The 24,531-nt window shown below is 39.9% G+C and overlaps 1 protein-coding gene across 1 annotated transcript in view; it reads right to left on the bottom strand.

The window, feature by feature from the left end:
• LOC126419822 (putative fatty acyl-CoA reductase CG5065) overlaps window positions 1-24,531 on the bottom strand; it is a 174,561-nt gene that overhangs the window by 104,499 nt on the left and 45,531 nt on the right. The window contains exons 2-3 of the mRNA XM_050087052.1: window positions 4,153-4,401; window positions 86-231 (exon numbers count right to left, since the gene is read on the bottom strand). Of these exons, the coding sequence (XP_049943009.1) occupies window positions 86-231; window positions 4,153-4,401 (395 nt within the window). The remainder of the gene's footprint in view (window positions 1-85; window positions 232-4,152; window positions 4,402-24,531) is intronic.

Raw genomic sequence — 24,531 nt, 5'->3', positions numbered from 1 at the left:
AGAAGTGAAAAAGAAAATCAGTTTTAGACTTAGCTATAGGTTAATTCAGAATTTGACCAATGGTAGATATAAGTTGTCTTCTCACTTCGGGGTGAGTATCCTTAATGTGAGATCTTCTGTATTCTCAGCTATGCTTATCATTTCTCGCCAGTCAGCAGGAGCTGGATACAGCTTCTCTTCAACAACTGTTTCATGCAGATTACAATAAGCTGTCGAGATGTGAACAAATACCTAGAAATACTTAAATACATCACATATGAAAATTCCAAATATGTAAATTAAATAAGTAGTAACATGTTTTGAACATTGTCAATGATTTTAGAATTTGTTATAATATTAAGTGATTATTTCTAGATAAAATGTGAGAAAGAGGTCTTATCTTCTTACTAATCAGGAAGGCGATAACAACAGAGATTCCAGACACAAGAACAGAAAAAAATACTGATTAAATATTGAGTTTTCAAGATTTTGAATGTATTTCCTACTTTAGGATAGAACACAAACAGGTACTTATCAAACTATATATGTTACAACTGGAGATGGCTCGTAGGTATACATTTTGAGTGTTCACAAATTTTTAAATTCAGATAAATATGAGAGTGCAAAATTAATACCATCTGCTGTATAACAGTTATGTTCATCAACAAATTTACACAACTTCAGCCACTATCAATAATAATAATAATATAATAATAATAATAATATGCATAAATGATCAATGCTTTAAAGTTGCCATTGTGTGGATAGACATGCTGCTTCATCTGAAAGTATAGAGCCCTACATAATTAACACACAAAATCAGTTACCATAAACTGTGGTTACCTTGGCCCAAGTTTTGCCTGTGTTTTTATATGTGGCAAGAAACCAAATGATAGTGCCATAGAGAGGATTCCAAATACATTTTTCCAGTATTGTCAAAAACGTTTACCTGCAAATATGCAAGTGTTGTATCTTTCATTAATTGACTAATTAATTTTCGAGTTATGTGTTACACTATGGTAACTATCTGCAAAGAAACTATGTCATATGTAAAGACACTGAATGGTATGGATATGAGCCTTCTTATGAAAATTAATGAAGCTCTGTTACTTAAAAATAGCTACATTTTGTTAGTCATGTTAGACTGATAATTCTTATCAAATCTTCCCAAGAAAAATGTTGTTTATCTTTTGTTTTGGCCATTTGCAGTAAGACTTTGTCTTTCCCATAAAGTTTTGCATTAGCACCCTCATCACTCATCTCAGTCCCATTTCTGGGACACATGAACACCATCAGATTCTAGCACCCCCTTGTCTTCGTTTTGGGATATTTTTGGCATGGGCTAATGTAACCTCATATTTTGAAAAAGTATGCACCATTTTACAGAAGCATTAAATACATTACCTACATTGAATTTCACACAAATGACAATTTCTCATCTTAGTACCAGTCAGTCAGCAGTAGCCAACCGAGACAGACGCAGCAACAGGGAAGTAAACGCTTTTGTGTCATTTATGAGTTCCTAACCAGGAGCGAATTTTATTGTATCATCTGTGTGCTTTAATAGTTTAATTTCTTGAGTTTCTGCATGTAAATTTAACATCTAATAGCCACAGATCTCGTGTTTTCATATTGCGTCAGAAAGTAAACTGATTTTGTGACATATTAAAAGTTCCTAATCAGGGGCAAATTATTTAGTTTCACTTGAGTGTTTATGGAATATCATCTCAGTTATGTGACTGGAGTTGCGATTTCCTGTCAGAGAGGTCACAGTTCATTGTAACTGATGGAAAGTTATTGAGTAAAACAGAAGTGATTTCAGGCATTACCCACGGTAGTGTTATAGGCTCTCTGCTGTTCCTTATCTATATAACCGATTTGGGAGGCAATATGAGTAGCTGTCTTCAGTTGTTTGCAGATGACACTGTCGATTATCAACTAATAAATACATCAGAAGATCAAAACAAACTGCAAAACGATTTAGAAAAAATATCTGAATGGTGTGAAAAGTGGCAGTTGACCCTAAATAATGAAAAGTGTGAGGTCATCCACATGAGTGCAAAAAGGAACTTGTTAAGCTTTGGTTACATGATAAATCAGTCTAATCTAAAAGCCATAAATTCAACTAAATACCTAGGTATTACAGTTACGAACAACTTAAATTGGAAAGAACATATAGAAAATGTTGTGGGGAAGGCTAACCAAAGGCTGTGTTTTATTGCCAGGACACATAAAATGTAACAGACCTACTAAGGAGACTGCCTACACTATGCTTGTCCATCTTCTTTTAGAATGCTGCTGCACAGTGTGGGATCCTTACCAGATAGGACTGATGGAGTACATTGAAAAAGTTCAAAGAAAGGCAGTACATTTTGTATTATTGCAAAATATGGGAGAGAGTGTCACAGAAATGATACAGGATTTGGGCTGGAAATCATTAAAAGAAAGGTACAGATTTATTGATGACATCTTCATGATCTGGACTCACAGTGAAGAAGAACTCCAGAATTTCCTCTCCAACCTCAACTCCTTTGGTTCCATCAGATTCACCTGGTCCTACTCCAAATCCCATGCCACTTTCCTTGATGTTGACCTCCACCTGTCCAATGGCCAACTTCACACGTCCGTCCACATCAAACCCACCAACAAGCAACAATACCTCCATTATGACAGCTGCCACCCATTCCACATCAAACGGTCCCTTCCCTACAGCCTAGGTCTTCGTGGCAAACGAATCTGCTCCAGTCCGGAATCCCTGAATCATTACACCAACAACCTGAAAACAGCTTTCGCATCCCGCAACTACCCTCCCGACCTGGTACAGAAGCAAATAACCAGAGCCACTTCCTCGTCCCCTCAAACCCAGAATCCCCCACAGAAGAACCACAAAAGTGCCCCACTTGTGACAGGATACATACCAGGACTGGACCAGACTCTGAATGTGGCTCTCCAGCAGAGATACGACTTCCTCAAATCCTGCCCTGAAATGAGATCCATTCTTCATGAAATCCTCCCCACTCCGCCAAGAGTGTCTTTCCGCCGTCCACCTAACCTTCGTAACCTGTTAGTTCATCCCTATGAAATCCCCAAACCACCTTCCCTACCCTCTGGCTCCTATCCTTGTAACCGCCCCCGATGCAAAACCTGTCCCATGCACCCTCCCACCACCACCTACTCCAGTCCTGTAACCCGGAAGGTGTACACGATCAAAGGCAGAGCCACGTGTGAAAGCACCCACGTGATTTACCAACTGACCTGCCTACACTGTGATGCATTCTATGTGGGAATGACCAGCAACAAACTGTCCATTCGCATGAATGGACACAGGCAGACAGTGTTTGTTGGTAATGAGGATCACCCTGTGGCTAAACATGCCTTGGTGCACAGCCAGCACATCTTGACACAGTGTTACACCGTCCGGGTTATCTGGATACTTCCCACCAACACCAACCTATCCGAACTCCGGAGATGGGAACTTGCCCTTCAGTATATCCTCTTTTCTCGTCATCCGCCAGGCCTCAATCTCCGCTAATTTCAAGTTGCCGCCACTCATACCTCACCTGTCTTTCAACAACTTCTTTGCCTCTACACTTCTGCCTCGACTGACATCTCTGCCCAAACTCTTTGTCTTTAAATATGTCTGCTTGTGTCTGTATGTGTGGATGGATATGTGCGTGTGTGCGAGTGTATACCTGTCCTTTTTTCCCCCTAAGGTAAGTCTTTCCGCTCCCGGGATTGGAATGACTCCTTACCCTCTCCCTTAAAACCCACTTCCTTTCGTCTTCCCCTCTCCTTCCCTCTTTCCTGATGAGGCAACAGTTTGTTGCGAAAGCTTGAATTTTGTGTGTATGTTTGTGTTTGTTTGTGTGTCTATCGATCTGCCAGCACTTTCGTTCGGTAAGTCACCTCATCTTTGTTTTTATATATAATTATACATGATTTGGTTTTTTATATATTCATGTAAGAGATTTTCAATTTTTATTTTCTGGTTCATTTGTTATCAAATATTTGATGATTACTGAATTAATATTCTCCTGGTTCTTGTTCTAACAATTTTTTCACTAACTGGAATAATCTGTGTTTCAATGTTTGTTATATTTAAAACCTGTCACAGTAGTTTCTGAATTGAATTTGTTACATTAGTACAGTGTTTTTACATGTCTTTCAACTGACCTTCAGATTCTTCATCTCCATGGCAAGGTTAATAGTCTCACGTGTTCCCCTTACATTTAATATTGTTGCATAGGCAAGACTATCATCAAAACGTACACTTGCTGCAGCATGAAAAACAACACTGACTTCCCGTACTAGTAAATCACGATCTTCATCACTGAGCCCAAGCCCAAGCTCTGTTACATCGCCTTTCACTGGTTTAAGTTTTTCAATAGCTTCTGGTCTTTGCTTTTTCACAACATCAAAGAGCTGAAATGATTAAAGTCATAAATATTAAAACTTCAAAACTGAAATGATTAAAGTCATAGATATTAAAACTTCAAAATTACACACACTAATTTTCTATTGAATGTATCTGCAAGTCTGATAGATTAAATAAGAAACAAGACAGAATGGTTAATCAGATGCTTGCTCATGATTATACCAAATTTCCAGTAATGAGAAAATTACTGATTTTCATAATTTATTTCACATATGAAATTTACAATATAATGAAGTAACCAAAGAGACTTCTAATTATGAATGATCTTAATTAAACATTCCCCATATAGTTTGTAGGCCGCAAGTAATTCTACTCCTGAAGTTAAATACCAGTACTGTTGACCACTCATATTTGTATATATGACACCATGATTTCATATTTCTTCATCCCATTATTTAGGCTATACTTCAGCCAAGATTTTCCATGCCAGTATCTGGAAAGAGTTACCACTTATTGAAAGAAACTAGACATTCATATTTGCTGTTGGATAACTATGGAAAGATGTGGATGATATGTGACCAGTCAAGGGCTATATAATTAAGCCATGCAGGACGCTTTCATTCTGAAATTTAACATCGTAGACATATTTTGTTTGTCCCATTGTTTGCAGCCAAAAGTACCAAAGAGACTTCTAGCTAAGAATGATATTAATTAAACATTGCTCACTAGTTTGTAGACCACAAGTAATTCTACTCTTGAAGTTAAATACCAGTACTGTTGACCACTCATATTTGTATATATTGCACCATGATTTTCTATTTCTTCATCCCATTATTTAGGCTATACTTCAGCCAAGATTTTCCATGCCAGTATCTGGAAAGAGTTACCACTTATTGGAAGAAACTAGACATACACATTTGCTGCTCGAAAAGTAATGAAAGATGTGGATGATATGTGACCAGTCAAGGACTATATAATTAAGTCATGCAGAGCACTTTCATTCTGAAATTTAACATCATAGACATATTTTGTTTGTCTCATTGTTTTTAGCCAAATGTAAGTAGTGCTATTTACTAAACTCTGTTTGACTTCTTAGAAATAGTGGCAGATGGCAGTTCAACTTCAGATTGAGTTGTAATCTAAACTTGAGCATCCCAAATATTGATGAACATATCTTTCATAATAAAATAATAAAATTTTCATCTACATGAAAGAACAGATACCTAACATTCATGCATTATGTTTCAGCCAAAATAGACTTTTTGTGATTTTATATGAAATGTCTGGTCGAATTTTAGCATTTTAAAGTTCAGTGTTTCAGTCAAATGCTGTTCAAGTGGCAAATTATTTTACTTATGCATTACAAGTTTCAACTGAGTTGTATCATTCATTTACACATTCTTTGTCATCAATGTCATCCATATGCATTGCACACATTGGTTGTTGTTCATCGCAAGTAAAGTATTTGTAATACAATATCTATTCAGTTTCTGTTCCATTCCTCCTGCAATATCTGCAGAAATATAGTTGCTTAATAAAAATAACATAACCATAAATTGCTATAAATTTAAAAGTGCTTATATCTGTTGAGCTTAATCAAAGCATTCAAATTAAATATGTGTGGTCTGTGTGAGCTGTGATCATTAGTATGTCTTTCTTTTACATGTAAGTGTCTTTGCTTTGCTCATACCAAGTGAGCCATGTGTATTATGTCTGTTTGATGAACATCCTGTAGCACTGAGTGCAGTAGAATATCTAAGTTTCTTTTAACATGACGTGGTCTGATAAAGAGTTCAGTAATTTGCCTACCAGTGATCTCCGTAGAAGTAGATAATAAGCAGAACCTACATGCAACAGAATTCTTGACAGGTATCCAGATAACTTTCAATTAAAATGGTTAAAATGTCAGGAATAACATGTCATTATTTGAAGTCCAGGAAATACTGTTGTTTTACTCAAAACAGAAGGTGACGAATTATTTTATGAATGTGTCGAAGCTGAAAGGGTACAGCAATTATGGAGATTGGGCATCTGCAATCAAGAACATGCTTAATTCTCAAAGGACTGCAAAATGTGTCTCAGAAGTTGTTGAAACAAAGATGCCAAGGTTCAAGTGAAAATAATTCTTGCTATTGAACCATGTTTCTACAAGAATGCAAAAGGAGCAGAAGTGACAGTGGATTTGGTAGAAACTGCAATTGTTGTTTGTTGACTCTGAAAAGAGAGAAGTGCAAAAAGCAACTACATTTTAAAGGTAAATGCTCTAACAGTGAGAGAAAAGATATCAGATAAAATATAACCTGAAATGTCTTCAGGGCAACATTTTTAAATGGTTCTTATAACAGCAGTGACTGATATGTTGATTTGGGTGCTAGTGTGCATCTCACAGCAAATAAAAATTGGATGAAGATTACAGTGAACAGTGTTAGCATGCATAAAATTGTGGCAGCAAATCAGATTGAGTCTAGTGTTGTACTCTGAAGTAATTTATTTAGCAACAGCAGTTGGGAGGACCTTCTATGATATTATAGTGAAAAATGCTGTGTGTGCTGCGTAACTAACAACAGATTTACTATCTGTGTGCAGACTGACTGAACAAGAACTCAGCTGAATTTGGTAGTGATCACTGTAATATTTTTAATAACAATCAGGAAACAGTTGTAGCTGCAGGTCTCATTAATGATGTTTATAAGCTGAACACTGACAGGAGAAGAATTTTTTTTAGGAATGGTTACTACGTCTATTTAGCATAGAACATTTGGTCATTTAAATGCTAAGGATCTTATAATGATGAAAAATGGTGCAGTTGAAAGAATGATGTGTGAAGATGTTAAGATTAACATTGGTCAACAAAATTGTGTGGTTTGTAATGAAGACAAGCAAGAAAACAAGACAGCCTTTTCCACATCAAGGCACTTAAGCTACTTAAAGTTCTACAAGCAGATCTGTGTGGACCACAGTAAGTAATAAAGTGGTGTAAAGTATTTTCTTGTTTTCGACAATGGTCACACCAAAATGGGTTCATATAGTTCCTGAAGACAGAGGATGAGACTCATGAAAAAAAAGAAAAAAAAACAGCAATAAAAGGAAATCAAAACAGTGAGAACATATATTGGCAAAGAATTCTGTTGTGCGAGATTTAACAGTTTGCTGAAAAAGCCTGGGATGACATCAGCTGACTAATAGTTATATACCAGAACAAAATGCTTCAGTAGAAAGGTCAACGGGTTTAAGTTTAGGAAACAAAACACTCAATGAACTGAGGAGTGGTTAGAAACCAAGCATTAGTCATCTCAGGATAATTGGAAGCAAGGTCATAATGCATATTCCCAAAGTTAAGAGTACAAAATGGGATAAAAAGGCAAAGGAAATTACCTGAGTGTGATAATGCTATACCACAAAACGTTATAGGCTTGTAGTTGGGCATCAGCCAAAACAGATGTCAGTTAATCAGCTAATTGGCTGGCACATGTCAACAGGGTTCGTGCACTGATCGCCAGGAGCACTGTGAGATGCTTTCTCCTTGCTGCACCACATGATCCATGAATTTAATAATTTGCTTTTACTTTTGAGGCTCCACGAATTTAATAATTTGCTTTGACTTTTACAGTATTCTTGTTACTGTTACAATTTCCTCACTTAGTTACCAAAAAACTGGTAATATCCATGGCACTGGAAATGTTTCATAATGTTTTTCCTGCTGTTATGTGAGCTAAAAGTAGCTTCTTGTCTAAATAAAGCGTTGGACAGAATTATATTCTCACTGTGAACAAGAACATGATAATGAGATCGCAAGTACAACACACCCAGCTTGCGACAGTGGTGACCCCAATGTGATAACAGCTAGAGAGAGAATAAACCAGCTGCACAAATGGCTAGCAGTGAACTTCAAGAATTGGAAATTGGTGCGGGAACAGACCCCCATTTTGGCCCCACGACCTAGCAGTATGGTTTGCACAGGTGGAAGTGAGATTCCTCTGCACTGGAGTGACTGCCAACTCCACTGAGTTCAGACTGCTGGTCAGTCAGCTGGACCACTGCTCACAGCTGAGGTTCAAGATGTCATAGCTTCACCTCCAAATACGGAACCATTAGTGAAATTAAAGACTGAATTAATTCGAGAAGTGTCTGCTTCACAGGAAAAATGAGTGCATCAGGTTCTCACACAAAAGGATGTCAGTGACAGAAGACCATTGCAGTACCTCCATCATTTAAGAAGCAAGGTTGATGCATGCATGGTGCCTGATTCATTACTATGCACATTGTGGAGCAGCCGTCTGCTGGCACAGGTGAAAGCCATATAGCATTGCAAATGGACATGTCATGAGATGCCTTTTTTTGTGGACCTGGCACAATGAATTCAAGATGCCATCTTACCCACCTCCTGCCCTGAAATTTCGACAGCATGTAAAAGGACCTCAGCGGTAACGTGAGCTGATTACAACAGTCTCATAGATGAAAGCCATATAGCATTGCAAATGGACATGTCATGAGATGCCTTTTTTTGTGGACCTGGCACAATGAATTCAAGATGCCATCTTACCCACCTCCTGCCCTGAAATTTCGACAGCATGTAAAAGGACCTCAGCGGTAACGTGAGCTGATTACAACAGTCTCATGAGTAAGGTCAACACGCTGAGTAAGCAGATGGGTGAAATACTCTCCAACAGGTAAACTAGAGAACAGTCCCACAGAAGATCTAGAAGTTGTTCCTCGACAAATTCCGCCACTGCTGAAGATTCCACCCAGGCAGACGTGTTGGTACCACAGGAAATTCGGAGGTCAGGTGCACAACTGTAGTTTGCCATGTACCTTTCTCAGCTGTAAGTGACAGGCAGAAGTAGTCACTCTGGACTGTTGGTTGCCATCCTTGCATCTCTTTGTGACAGATTGCAATACGTGGTGCAAGTTTTTGATGGACACAGGTTCCAACTTAAGTATTTTATCATGGACCCAGTTACACAAGTATCAGCCAGCCAACTCATTTTGCCTTTCCATGGCTAATAACTCAACCATTGTGACATATGGAATGCAGCACATCGAGTTGGACCTGGGATTATGTCGCACCTTGAAGTGGAATTTCACCATGGCGAACATAACCGAGCCTATAATTGGAGCCAATTTCTTTGCGCATTATTGACTGCTGCCAGACATCGCCAATGCCTGCCTAATAGACAACATCATGGGACTATCTGCTGATGGATTCTGACATAGCAGGGCAGTATAGAATGCCAAATTGATACAAATACCTTACCTCTAGAACAATTCCCGGCTATCACAAGACCTCCTGGGGCCTACAATAGGAGAGTCACAATACCGTCATTATATCAATACTACTGCAGGCCCTCCAATTTTGTGTAGACCCAGGCACCTTGCTCCTGACTGATACACTGTTGCCGAGGAGGAACTTAATACAGTGCTGAAGGAAGGCCTCATTTGCCCATCTAGTAGGCCTTGGTCATCACCCCTCCATTTAGTGCCAAAAAAGAATGGTGTGTGCCATACTTGTGGTGATTACCAAGCCTTGAATGCTAGGACAATACCAGATCAGTACCCTGTTCCTCTCTTGAAACATTGTAATTATGCATTATGTGGAAAAAAGTTGTTTAGCGTATTAGATTGCGCAAAGGCTTATACACAGATTCCTATTGCCAAAATAGACATTCCAAAAATGGCCATTATAATACCATTTGGTCTGTTTGAAAGCCTGTTTATGACGTTCAGATTGAGAAATGCTGCCCAGACATGGCAAAGATTTATAGATTCCGTTTTGCAAAGTTTGCAGTGTTGTTTTGCATATCTTGATGATACACTCATCTTTTCAGAGACCCAGAAGAACACAAATAGCACCTACTTGAGGTATTTAAACACACTGATGAATACGGAGTAGTGTTGAACACCTCAAAGTGTGTTTTTGGCTAGACAGAGGTTACTTTTTTAGGCCACTGGATTTCATCAAATCGACCACTGTCATTACCAGAGAAAGTAGAGGGTATATTGAATATTCCCCAGCCAGAAACTGCTAAAGAACTACAACGATACTTGGGAGTCCTTAATTTCTACCGACATCACCTACTTCATGTGGCAGAATTCCAAGAGCTGCTTACCACAGCTTTAGCTGGTCCTGAGGTTAAAGGCAAAACTTTGGTATTGTGGACAGAGTTGATGAAAAATGCATTCGAAGCATAAAAAAAGGTATAGCAGATGCAGTCCTTCTTGCACATCCAGCTTTGGAAGCACCTCTTGCACTGGTAGTAGATGCTAGCAAGATGGCAATCAGTGCTGTCTTGCAACAATATGTAGACATATCCTGGCAGCCTCTCACATTCCTCTCATGAAAGCTATTTCCTGTGCAGCAATAATGGAGTGCATACGATCGCAAATTGTTGGCTGTTTGTGAATCCACTAAATATTTCCGTACACAACTGGAAGTTAGAGTTTTTGTCATTTTTACAGACCATAAACCCCTCACCTATACCTTTTGGCAAAATAATGACAAATGTTCTCCAAGACAATATAACCAACAGAAGTTCATCACACAATTCACTAAGTACGGCAAATAACGGGAATTGACAGTGTCATTGCAGACAGTCTATCCTGGGTGGGCAGCATCACAAAGACTGTAATTTCACACATCTAGCCCAAGCACAGGAGTCTGACCTAAAACTTTGAGATTGTTTACAAGATGCATATTTTCAGTTTCAGCCAATTAACATTCCAGGTATAAACGCAAAGCTGTATTGTGACTTTTCAACTGGGAAAATGGTGCTACGCAAGCAAGCCTTCACAAGTTTACATAATTTGTGCCACTCCAGCATGAAGGCAACAATTACACTAATAGCTAGCCATTTTGTGTGGCCTGGAATAAAAAAAGACTGTCGCACATGGGCTCATCTAGGCGTACAGTGTCAGCACAGCAAGATTTCTCGCCATGTCTCTGCACCGGTGGGCAAATTTCCAGACAGAACAGCATGGTTTGCCCATATTCATATTGATGTAGTAGGTGTGCTGCCCCCTTCAGAAGCACAATGTTACCTATTGACAGTAACAGACTGATTCACACACTGGCCAGAAGCTATTCCGGTAGATAACATTTCTACTGAGATGCTAGCCATTGCATTTGTGTCACACTGGATTGCCCATTTTGGTTGTCCGCCTCATATTACCACAGAATCTGATCTATTTGCCCAACTAAGTAAATTTCATGGTGCATTGCATCACACAACAACAAGTTACCATCCTGCGAGTAATGGCATGATTGAACACCGGCACCCATCTCTTAAGGCCGTCTTAATGTGCCACGAATCACAATGGACCTCAGCATTACCACTGGTTTTGCTCAGCCTACGTAACATGTATAAACTGTATCTAGATACCTCACCAGAAGAACTTGTATATGAAGAAGTCCTACAGCTTCCCAGTGAGTTTGTCTACCCACATGTGATTTCATTGGATGATGTTAATACACCAGTATTTGTCATCCTCCTCAGAAAAAGGCTGATGCAGATCTGACTGCAACAAGCATCATGCCATGGTACATCTCAAGCATTCATACCCCGGGAGCTACGATCCTGTCCATATTTAATGTTGCGAGTAGAGGGCATCAAACTGCCACTCACACCACCATATAATGTTCCACATCATGTTGTCAGTAGAAGTGACAAAACATTTGATATCATCATCAATGGCAAGATGAATAATGATTCCATCGATAGAGTGAAACCAGACTCTTCACATTCACATCTGCAATGCAATCAGGCAAAACCTCCGCCCACCACCCAGCACCATCACCAGCTCCAATTGAATGGAAAATGCATTGCAGATGACAGATATACTTCCTGGCACACTTCAGGGACGTCACTTCTGGCAGGTCTTGTCATGGGGGAAGCCTCGTCAGAGAGGTCCACCACATGAGCCTCTGGGGAAATGATTCAAGTGGTAGTTTCCCATTGCCTTCCACTGATGATGATGAAATGATAATGAGGACAACACAACACCCAGTCCTTGGGCAGGGAAAATCTCTGACCCAGCTGGGAATTGAACCCAGACCCCTTGGCATGGCAGACTGCTGCACTGACCACTCAGTTATCGGGGTGGACTTAGTTGCCAAAAAACTGGTAATATTTGTGGCACTGGAAATGTTTCGTAATGTTTTTCCTGCTGTTATGTAAGCTAAAAATAACTTCTTGCCTAAATGAAGTAATATACATCATGCATATCTTATTCTTGCTGCAAACAAGAATACGATAACGAGATCGCAAGTACAACACACCCAGCTTGCGACAAGCTTTATGGAAAATTGGAAATTTATGGTAAGGGCTTCTGGACCAAACTGCTGAGGTCATCAGTCACTAAGCTTACACACTACTTAATCTAAATTAAACTAATTTACATTAAGGACGGCACACACACCCATGTCCGAGGAAGGACTCGAACCCCTGATGGGGGAAGCCGAACGGTGCAGACCATGACAGGACACCTCAGGCTTTATGATACAGAAACACATGATGCAGTGATAAGCTGAGATGTGACTACAATGGAAAATGTTAATCATGTAGGAAATGAAATAAAGACTCATCAAGAAATCATGAGTTCAGTAGGGGAAAATAAAGAAAAAGAAAAAGCTGAGCCTATACTGCATGATACTTCAGAAAACTCATTAAGATCAGAGAAAAAAACTGATGATCAAAAACTTGTTTCACAAGAAGATGAAGTGAAGAAGATAAGAAGTTCACAGTGACAAAGCAGATAAAACAGAAGATTTGATGATTATGAGACCCACGTTTCTGCTGGAACTTCAATTCAAATGGAGAGCCCAACAACCATTCAGGAGGGCATTTTGAGACTTGAAACAAAAGGTTGGAAACATATTATGGATGAAAAAATACAAGCTTTTGAAGACCACAATGCTTGGGTAGTGGTAAATCTTCCAGAAAGTGCTAGTGTTGTGCTGTGGAAATAGGTATTCAAGAAAAAAGTCCACAGAGAAGGGAAATGGAGCATTGTGCTAGGTTAGTGGCAGGGGGTTTACTTGGAAAGCTGGAACTGATTATTATTAAATCTTTTCTTCTGTGGTAAGGCATTCTATACTTAAATTTTTAATGGTTTTATCTGTTGAATTAGATTCAAATATCACACATCTTGATAATACAGTCTCTATAAATGACACTCTCAAAGAGGAAGTTTTTCTAGGCAAACTTGAAAGTTTTAATCTTTGAAATGATAAATGAAATGCTTTGACGTTAAAGAGGGTTATGTACAGGTTACAAAAACCATCCAGAATTTGGAATCAAAGAGTAAATGATGTTTTAAACTGTTTATGTTAAAGAAGGTCTAGACTCAAATCTTGGTTGCTTTTGCTTTGTGCTGATGATAGCTTAATAAACTGATAATATCTACATTTTTTTTTTTTTTTTTTCAAATGAGCAATATAAGGAAAAGATAGATTGCTATTTACCTTAAAGATGACATGCTGAGTTGCAGACAGGCACAAAGGAAAGACACACATTAGACTTTGGCCAAAGCCTTTGTCAGCTCACACTCAAACACACACACACACACACACACACACACACACACACACACACACACACACACACACATGCACATACACACACATACACACAAGCAAGTACATGTCACAAACACATGACAGCCATCTCTGGCAGCTGGTCTGTAATGCAGCTGTCATGTAGAACTACACACACACACACACACACACACACACACACACACATGCACATACACACACATACACACAAGCAAGTACATGTCACAAACACATGACAGCCATCTCTGGCAGCTGGTCTGTAATGCAGCTGTCATGTAGAACTGAAGCAGCAATCTGGAGGGAGTGTGGAAGGGGAAGGGTGGTGACTGGAGGGGGGGAGGAGGGGAGGGAACAGAAGAATGCTGTCTGCCACAGTGTAAATGGTCTAGATTGCCAACAGGCACAGCACCAAGTGGCTGTGTGGCAAGAAGGAGAGGAGAGGGAAAGGGGAAAGACAGAGAGGTACATTGGCAGAGAGTGGCACACAAAGATGGTAGAAGACAAGATTGAGGAAGAAAAAACAGTACAGAAGTGGTGGAAACTGTTGGATGGAAGATGGGGGACAGTTGGTTACCATAGATGAGCCTGGGATAGTTTTAGAAGGGGAGAATGTGATATGAGGATAACTTCTATCTGTGCAGTTAAGAAAAGTTGGTGGTGATGGGGAGGATCCAGATGGCTTTGGCATGAAGCACTCACTGAAATCAAGAATTTTATGTTCAGATGCATGTTGTGTCCCAGCGTGGTCTACTTTGCTCTTGGTCACAATTTGGCAGTGGTCGTTCATCTTTGCAGACAGCTCGTTGGTAATCAAACCATTATAAAAAGCTGTCCAATGATCGCAACAGAGATGGTATATGACAGTGGTTCCTAGTTAGAGTCCCTGCTGTTGGTCTTAATTGGCATCTGCTCAGCTCACAAAGATGACCCGAATGCCTCCCTCACTTTCTGGTGAGCCTCTAATGCTACATGCAGAGTTTGTTCAGGACACTGAACTCCCATCTTGGTACAAGCTTTCTGCTGTAGATGAGCTCATGTGTTCTCACTTCACTACTATATGCACACCAATCCTGTGTACTGACATCCTGTTGCAAGTGTTCACACACAATGATCTGGAACATTGTAAGTTCATCATGCTACACGATGACACAGTCCAGGCAGCCCTCCAGCCTCCATACTCCAGTCAGCATAGGGTACTTAGCCATGCAAATAACGCAACAAACATCCTTCTCAGTGGGAAATGTCAAACAGTTTCTATTAACAACGTTAAACCAGCTTGGACACTGGACGAGTACCCTCCTCCAACCGCAGATTCACCTCAGGAACAGACTCATGATGAGGGTCTCGCTGCAAGCAATGGTGACTCTATCCAGTCCTCCACCCTTCCCAGTGCACCACATGATACAGTTCCCCTATGTCCTTATGACATTCATCTGCAAGTGCAATCATCTTTACAATCAATGTCTCTGATTTCAGTGTCATAGACCTCACTAAACTCAGACATATATTACACTGAATTTAATATATTGTTCATTCCATTCAACTATTCTTCCAGATCCTTTTCCATCTCTGATAAGATTACAATGTCATTGGCAAATTTCAAATTTTTATTTCTTCACCCTGTACTTCAATTACTTCTCCAAATTTTTCTTTGGTTTCCTTTAATGCTCTCTCAGTGTTCAGGTTGAACAACATTGAAGATAGCCTACAAATCTCTCTTATATCCTTTTCAACCATTTCTTCCCTTTCATGCCCCTCAACTGTTATAGCTGCCATCTGGTTTCTGTTCAAGTTGTAAATAACATTTTGGTCCATGCATTTTAGCACTGTACCTCTACAGCTTCAAAGTGTGTTTTCCAGTCATAATGGTCAAAAGCTTTCTCTAAGTCTATAAATGCTATGAATGTATGTTTGCCTTTCCTTATCCTATCTTCTAATACTGTAGAGTCACTACTGCCTTGCGTGTTCCTACGTTTCTCCAGAGTCCAAACTGATCTCAGAGGTCAACTTCTAACAGTTTTTCCATCCTTCTGTAAAGAATTTGTGTTAGTATTTTGCAAACAATAACTTATTAAACTGGTACTTTGGTGATATTCACACCTATCAGCATCTGGTTTCTTTGGAATTCCAATTATTAGATTACACTTGAAGTCTGAGGGTATTATTCCTGTCTGCTACATCTTGCAAACCAGAAGGAATAGTTTTGCGATGGATGGCTCTGGAAAGGTTATCAATAGTAATGACATAATGTCACCTACTCCAGGGGCCTTGTTTCAGCTTAGACCTCACAGCTCTCTGTCATATTCTTCTCACAGTATCATACCTCCCGTCTCATCTTCATCCGTGTTCACTTCCTGTTCTGTAACATTACCTTGAAGTTCATTTACCTTGTATAGCCCCTCTATGTACTCCTTTCAACTTCCACTTTTTCCTTCTTTGCTCAGTACTGGTTTTTCATCTGTGCTCTTGATATTCATACAGATGCTTCTCTTATCCCCAAAGACCTATTCAGTTTTCCTGTAGGTGGTCTCTCATTCTCCCCTAGTTACATATGCTTCTATACCCATACGTTTGCTCTCTAGCTATTTCTGCTTAACCATTTTGCACTTCCACTCAATCTCACCTTTTAGATGTTTGTGTTCCCTTCCACCTGGTTCATTTGCAGGATTTTATATTTTCTTCTTTCATTAATTACATTCAGTGTCACCTGTAATATTTAAGCATTTCTGCTGGGTTTTCTTCTGTTTTCCTTGACTCTGTTTCAGTCATCATTGCCTAAGTCTCTCTCTGAAACTGTCACACCTTCTGTTTCTTTCATCTTATCTTGGTAGCATCTCCTTAATTTCCTACCTTTTTGCAATTTCTTCAGTTTTAATGTACAGTTCATGACTAATAAATAGCTTTTCTTTTTATTTCTATGACTGCTCTTAATTTCATTTGCGATGAGCTCATCAACTTTGCAATTTATTTAAGCTTGTTCATATCTATCAAGCAAGATGGTATTCATGGCAATTTTCACATCAAAAGTTGGTTCAGTAATGCAACACTTTTTTTCTCGGCCAATTTCATTTGAAAAAATGCAGAATTTGCTGTGGGACATTATGAAATACTCCACTTCAGCCCCTACGGTTTCATGAAGTTCTGATAGGTGGCAGTGCTCAAAAAGGTGTCTGTAACAGACGTGTGTTCCAAGCAGAAAGCTGTCATTTTATTTTGCCAGAAAACAAGGACATCATAGATATTCACAGGCATTTGCAGAAAATCTTTGGAGAACTGTCAGTGAACAAATGCACGGTGAGTCATTGGGTGAGGCATCTGTCATCATTGCAACAAGGTTGCACAAACGTGTCTGATCTCCTGCATGCCAGCCACCCACAGCTGTGACTCCTGCAGTGTCGAAACATGCAGACACACTCATTCGAGGTGACAGATCACAAACATCTCGCTGGTCAAATGGACATTTCTGTTAGTAGTACTGACACCCTCATCTGCCAGTTGGGGTACTAAGAGGAGTGAGCCCACTGGTTTCTCACTGCCTTACAGAAGACCCACAAAAAACAATGAAGGAGCATCTGTACAGAATTGCTTGCATGTTGCAATTTTTTGTCAAACATAGCCACAGGTGATGAAACATGGATTCATCACTCTGAACTGGAAACAAAACAGCAAATTCATGGGGTGGTATCACATCACCTCACTTCTGAAGAAAAAGTTCAAAGCTGCACACTCAGATGGTGTCAGTTATCTGGTACTCTGAAAGAGTAATTTTGCTTGATGTCCTCCCTCAAAGTGCAACAACTCTCAAGTGTATTGGGCTACTCTCAGGAAATTGAAGAAACAACTTCAGTGTGTTTGTTGCCACAAAAAATGCAGACAAACCTCTCCTTCTCCATTACAATGCAAGGCCTCAGACGTGTATGTGCACCCGAGAGGAACTCACAAAACTTCACTGGACTGTTCTTCCTCATCCACCCCACACCCTGAATCTCACACCTTCTGACTTCTGTCTGTTTGGCCCAGGATGCAATATGTGAATGATGATAGGTTTTTGATGCAGCAAGACATTGGCTCCAGCATCAACCAGTAGAGTGATAACATGCAAGCATATAGGCCTTCTCAGAATGTGATGAAGCAAGCTGAGATAATTTTAATTCCCCTCTTGTTTTGCCATCTGCCTCCTTAAATTCGTTTTTTCACTTTTAACTATTTGCCATTAGCATACATGAATATAATCTGCATTTTCGTAAAAGAGAAAGACTGGCCTCAGTTTTGAAGAATATAACATCAGATCTAATTTTATGCTTAGTTTTATGTATGTAATTGATTTTATAATTTATTTTGACTATTACTATTTAGTATCTTTCATTATAGGGTGAAATCAGTAATTGTTTCGTATCTTTAATTCTATTATTGACATATAAACAAATATAAATTCTGCACTAATTATAAATGTTTGGAAGACAAAATGCTACTAATCCTAAATTATCTATTTGGTTCTTTTCAAAAACATTGTTAGCAAAACCAACTCTTCATTAATTCCAAATTAATTAACAATTTTGTCAAAAGTATTGTTTGCATAACTATATTTGTTAATTTCAGCATTTATACAAATAATTCGGCCTAACCCTTGTAGTAGAAGAAACTGTTAAAAAGAACCAATGTTTCAATGTATTCAGTAAATTTAATGAGTTAAGTTTTTATTGTAATTTCTGTAAATTAAAATTTGAACAATATGTACTTTCAGCACCTATTATTGTGACGATATATAAGGGCCCGATTTTTGGTCAAGAGACAGTCAGTCCATGGCCAAGCGTCAGACAAGGAGCCATTGTTGGTTAGAATAACAACAATGCTTCAACTTAACTGTCGAACAGTGTTACACAATTAGGCTGTGTGTTCAAACAACAACAATGTCTGTTCCATACGTATCTTTCTATTCTTCAAGAACTGTGAACTTGGTGGTTAGGTTTTACTGCTCTTAGGGTTTCAACAGGAAACTATTGTAGCAGTGTGTGGAGGTTTGCATGCAAACCTAATGAGGCTTATTGAAAATTAAACAATTGTGCACTGGCCAAATAGCTGTGTTTTATTGGGGGGTTGTGAACAGTGAAATTAAAATACTGTGAAATGTAACTGTGCATCTATTGGCTGCATTATTTACCGTAGTCAACGTCCAAATTACAAACTCCATTTTTCAGCCAGTGTAGCAACGCAGTACGTTGACACCGAAGACAATCAATGAAGGAGTAAAGCAGGTGGAACCACTACAAGTAAAGTGGCATAAGACCATCAAATTTAATGGAGATCATGCTGAAAAGTATGGTTTTGTAGTCAAGAGAATGGGGCAATAATAAGGTATATTGGAAACCTGAATAAAACCAACCTGCTTTCAGAAAAAAAATGTGTTGCATTACTTATTGAACACTCCTTGTATAATCCCTGTGGTAGGTGAGCTTTCATTTGTCCATGCAAATATCTTTTTCAGTACATATATCATACACAGGACATTGGACTGAAAACCTTTTATCTATTGGTTTTACAAAAATCAAACATACATCATTTAAATTATATATAAAAACAAAGATGAGGTGACTTACCGAACAAAAGCGCTGGCAGGTCGATAGACACACAAACAAACACAAACATACACACAAAATTCAAGCTTTTGCAACAAACTGTTGCCTCATCAGGAAAGAGGGAAGGAGAGGGGAAGACGAAAGGAAGTGGGTTTTAAGGGAGAGGGTAAGGAGTCATTCCAATCCCGGGAGCGGAAAGACTTACCTTAGGGGGAAAAAAGGACAGGTATACACTTGCACACACGCACATATCCATCCACACATACAGACACAAGCAGACATATTTAAAGACAAAGAGTTTGGGCAGAGATGTCAGTCGAGGCAGAAGTGTAGAGGCAAAGAAGTTGTTGAAAGACAGGTGAGGTATGAGTGGCGGCAACTTGAAATTAGCGGAGATTGAGGCCTGGTGGATGACGAGAAGAGAGGATATACTGAAGGGCAAGTTCCCATCTCCGGAGTTCGGATAGGTTGGTGTTGGTGGGAAGTATCCAGATAACCCGGACGGTGTAACACTGTGCCAAGATGTGCTGGCTGTGCACCAAGGCATGTTTAGCCACAGGGTGATCCTCATTACCAACAAACACTGTCTGCCTGTGTCCATTCATGCGAATGGACAGTTTGTTGCTGGTCATTCCCACATAGAATGCATCACAGTGTAGGCAGGTCAGTTGGTAAATCACGTGGGTGCTTTCACACGTGGCTCTGCCTCTGATCGTGTACACCTTCCGGGTTACAGGACTGGAGTAGGTGGTGGTGGGAGGGTGCATGGGACAGGTTTTGCATCAGGGGTGGTTACAAGGATAGGAGCCAGAGGGTAGGGAAGGTGGTTTGGGGATTTCATAGGGATGAACTAACAGGTTACGAAGGTTAGGTGGACGGCAGAAAGACACTCTTGGCGGAGTGGGGAGGATTTCATGAAGGATGGATCTCATTTCAGGGCAGGATTTGAGGAAGTCGTATCCCTGCTGGAAAGCCACATTCAGAGTCTGGTCCAGTCCCGGAAAGTATCCTGTCACAAGTGGGGCACTTTTGTGGTTCTTCTGTGGGGGATTCTGGGTTTGAGGGGACGAGGAAGTGGCTCTGGTTATTTGCTTCTGTACCAGGTCGGGAGGGTAGTTGCGGGATGCGAAAGCTGTTTTCAGGTTGTTGGTGTAATGATTCAGGGATTCCGGACTGGAGCAGATTCGTTTGCCACGAAGACCTAGGCTGTAGGGAAGGGACCGTTTGATGTGGAATGGGTGGCAGCTGTCATAATGGAGGTACTGTTGCTTGTTGGTGGGTTGGATGTGGACGGACGTGTGAAGTTGGCCATTGGACAGGTGGAGGTCAACGTCAAGGAAAGTGGCATGGGATTTGGAGTAGGACCAGGTGAAACTGATGGAACCAAAGGAGTTGAGGTTGGAGAGGAAATTCTGGAGTTCTTCTTCACTATGAGTCCAGATCATGAAGATGTCATCAATAAATCTGTACCAAACTTTGGGTTGGCAGACTTGGGTAACCAAGAAGGCTTCCTCTAAGCGACCCATGAATAGGTTGGCGTACGAGGGGGCCATCCTGGTGCCCATGGCTGTTCCCTTTAATTGTTGGTATGTCTGGCCCTCAAAAGTGAAGAAGTTGTGGGTCAGGATGAAGCTGGCTAAGGTGATGAGGAAGGAGGTTTTAGGTAGGGTGGCAGGTGATCGGCGTGAAAGGAAATGCTCCATCGCAGCGAGGCCCTGGACGTGCGGAATATTTGTGTATAAGGAAGTGGCATCAATGGTTACAAGGATGGTTTCTGGGGGTAACACATTCCGTAAGGATTCCAGGCGTTCAAGGAAGTGGTTGGTGTCCTTGATGAAGGATGGGAGACTGCATGTAATGGGTTGAAGGTGTTGATCTACGTAGGCAGAGATACGTTCTGTGGGGGCTTGGTAACCAGCTCCAATGGGGCGGCCGGGATGATTGGGTTTGTGGATTTTAGGAAGAAGGTAGAAGGTAGGGGTGCGGGGTGTCGGTGGGGTCAGGAGGTTGATGGAGTCAGGTGAAAGGTTTTGCAGGGGGCCTAAGGTTCTGAGGATTCCTTGAAGCTCCGCCTGGACATCGGGAATGGGGTTACCTTGGCAAACTTTGTATGTGGTGTTGTCTGAAAGCTGACGCAGTCCCTCAGCCACATACTCCCGACGATCAACTACCACGGTCGTGGAACCCTTGTCCGCCGGAAGAATGACGATGAATCGGTCAGCCTTCAGATCACGGATAGCCTGGGCTTCAGCAGTGGTGATGTTGGGTGTAGGATTAAGGTTTTTTAAGAAGGATTGAGATGCAAGGCTGGAAGTCAGAAATTCCTGGAAGGTTTGGAGAGGGTGATTTTGAGGAAGAGGAGGTGGGTCCCGCTGTGACGGAGGATGGAACTGTTCCAGGCAGGGTTCAATTTGGATGGTGTCTTGAGGAGTCGGATCATTAGGAGTAAGGTAAGTCTTTCCGCTCCCGGGATTGGAATGACTCCTTACCCTCTCCCTTAAAACCCACTTCCTTTCGTCTTCCCCTCTCCTTCCCTCTTTCCTGATGAGTAACCGCCCCCGATGCAAAACCTGTCCCATGCACCCTCCCACCACCACCTACTCCAGTCCTGTAACCCGGAAGGTGTACACGATCAGAGGCAGAGCCACGTGTGAAAGCACCCACGTGATTTACCAACTGACCTGCCTACACTGTGATGCATTCTATGTGGGAATGACCAGCAACAAACTGTCCATTCGCATGAATGGACACAGGCAGACAGTGTTTGTTGGTAATGAGGATCACCCTGTGGCTAAACATGCCTTGGTGCACAGCCAGCACATCTTGGCACAGTGTTACACCGTCCGGGTTATCTGGATACTTCCCACCAACACCAACCTATCCGAACTCCGGAGATGGGAACTTGCCCTTCAGTATATCCTCTCTTCTCGTCATCCGCCAGGCCTCAATCTCCGCTAATTTCAAGTTGCCGCCACTCATACCTCACCTGTCTTTCAACAACTTCTTTGCCTCTACACTTCTGCCTCAACTGACATCTCTGGCCAAACTCTTTGTCTTTAAATATGTCTACTTGTGTCTGTATGTGTGGATGGATATGTGCGTGTGTGCAAGTGTATACCTGTCCTTTTTTCCCCCTAAGGTAAGTCTTTCCGCTCCCGGGATTGGAATGACTCCTTACCCTCTCCCTTGAAACCCACTTCCTTTCGTCTTCCCCTCTCCTTCCCTCTTTCCTGATGAGGCAACAGTTTGTTGCAAAAGCTTGAATTTTGTGTGTATGTTTGTTTTTGTTTGTGTGTCTATCGACCTGCCAGCGCTTTTGTTCGGTAAGTCACCTCATCTTTGTTTTTATATATAATTTTTCCCACGTGGAATGTTTCCTTCCATTATATTGATACATCATTTAAATTTTTATAACAAATTGGATCTATACAGTTAATAGTTACAAATTTTATTAAATACTGTTTATTAATGACTTATTTTTGCAATTTAAGATACAAATTACACTTTTTATATATCTATCTATATATCTTGTTTTTGTTTTTAGATGTATATTTCCTACGTGGAATGTTTCCCTCTATTATAACCAAATTACACTTTTTCTTTCATAAATACTGTGAGATTGCGTAGTAGCAGTTTTTCAGAATGTAGGCTGTCATGGACTTTTTAAAGTACTGTAGTTGTAGTAGTAGTAGTTCAGGAAGAGATTTTATATGTCTAGGTAATCTATTGTATAGTTTTGTTCTTGCGTGATATACACCTTTTTCACATAATGTGGTGTTACAATGACTAACACGTATTTCACTGTCTGACCTGGTACTGTAATCATGGATATTTTTGTTTGAGGAAAAAGGTTTTCTTTTCTCAGTACAATTTTTTGATGTGCACAACTCCTTCCACTATATAAATGCAGGGAAGAGGTAAGATCTTTAGATATTTAAAGAAAGGTTTGCATGGTTTTCTACTGCTTGCTTGTTTCATTATTCTAATAACTGCCTTTTGTTTCCTAAAAACTGTTTTGGCCTGGTGTAGATTTCCCCAGAAAATGATAATGTACTTCAGTATTGAATGTACATGAACAAAGTATACAGCCCTAACTATTTCTGCATTTGTATTGTTGAAAAGAATTCTTAATATGTAACTCATTTCTACTAATTCTGAATTTAGGGATGTGATATGAGAGCTCCATTTAAGATTTTTCTGTATATGTATCCCAAGGAATTTAATTTCAGTGACAGCACTAATGTTTTGGTTATCTATACATATTACTGGTTGTGATGCATTTTTATTTTGATCAGTGTAGAAATTCACAAGTGTTGTTTTTTGGGGATTAACTATTAACTATTAGCCTGTTTCTGGTAAACCATGCAGACTTTTTTTGTAATAACTTTTATTTATTTATTATCATCCCAGTGATCACATTTGTGATATAGGATTTGTCAGGAAACATTTCAACAACTATATAATATCATTACAAAAGTTTTTTCTATGCTGAATTCATATGAATCTATCTTATGTTTAATACAGTATACAACTAATAAGTGTTTTTATAACATAATTTCTTATGTGCTTGACAGACCTATTCCTTGATGTTGTGATTTCATCTGTCACATTTATGATATCATATATTCTTATACAGTTGAGCAGAGTTATTCACTTATACTGTAGTGGCATTTGTTAAGCATGTGGTTCTTAATCTTCTTATGTGCTTGACAGACATATTCATAGACGTAATTTCATTTGTCACATTAATATTGCAGATGCAGTAAGATTTTCTTCTTCATTTCCTTCTATCAATAGACTGGTGCAATGTGCACACAGTACTGGTTCAGAATCCATAACACATAATCGAAAATCATTAACGAATACCAAAAAAATGAAGGGATCTAAAATAGAGCCCTGTGCATCACCATGACTTAGTCCACATGATTCTGAATGGTGTACCCTGACTTCATTTCCTTCCATGTACTTAATTTCAGTTGCCTGAGAGTGATATTCCAAATAGGATTTAATGCACTGATTTGGGACACTTCTTACACTATACCATTCAAACT

The sequence above is a fragment of the Schistocerca serialis genome, chromosome 9, assembly GCF_023864345.2.
Source record: "Schistocerca serialis cubense isolate TAMUIC-IGC-003099 chromosome 9, iqSchSeri2.2, whole genome shotgun sequence".
NCBI lineage: Eukaryota > Metazoa > Arthropoda > Insecta > Orthoptera > Acrididae > Schistocerca > Schistocerca serialis.
This window is presented reverse-complemented; position numbering and strand designations above follow the sequence as displayed.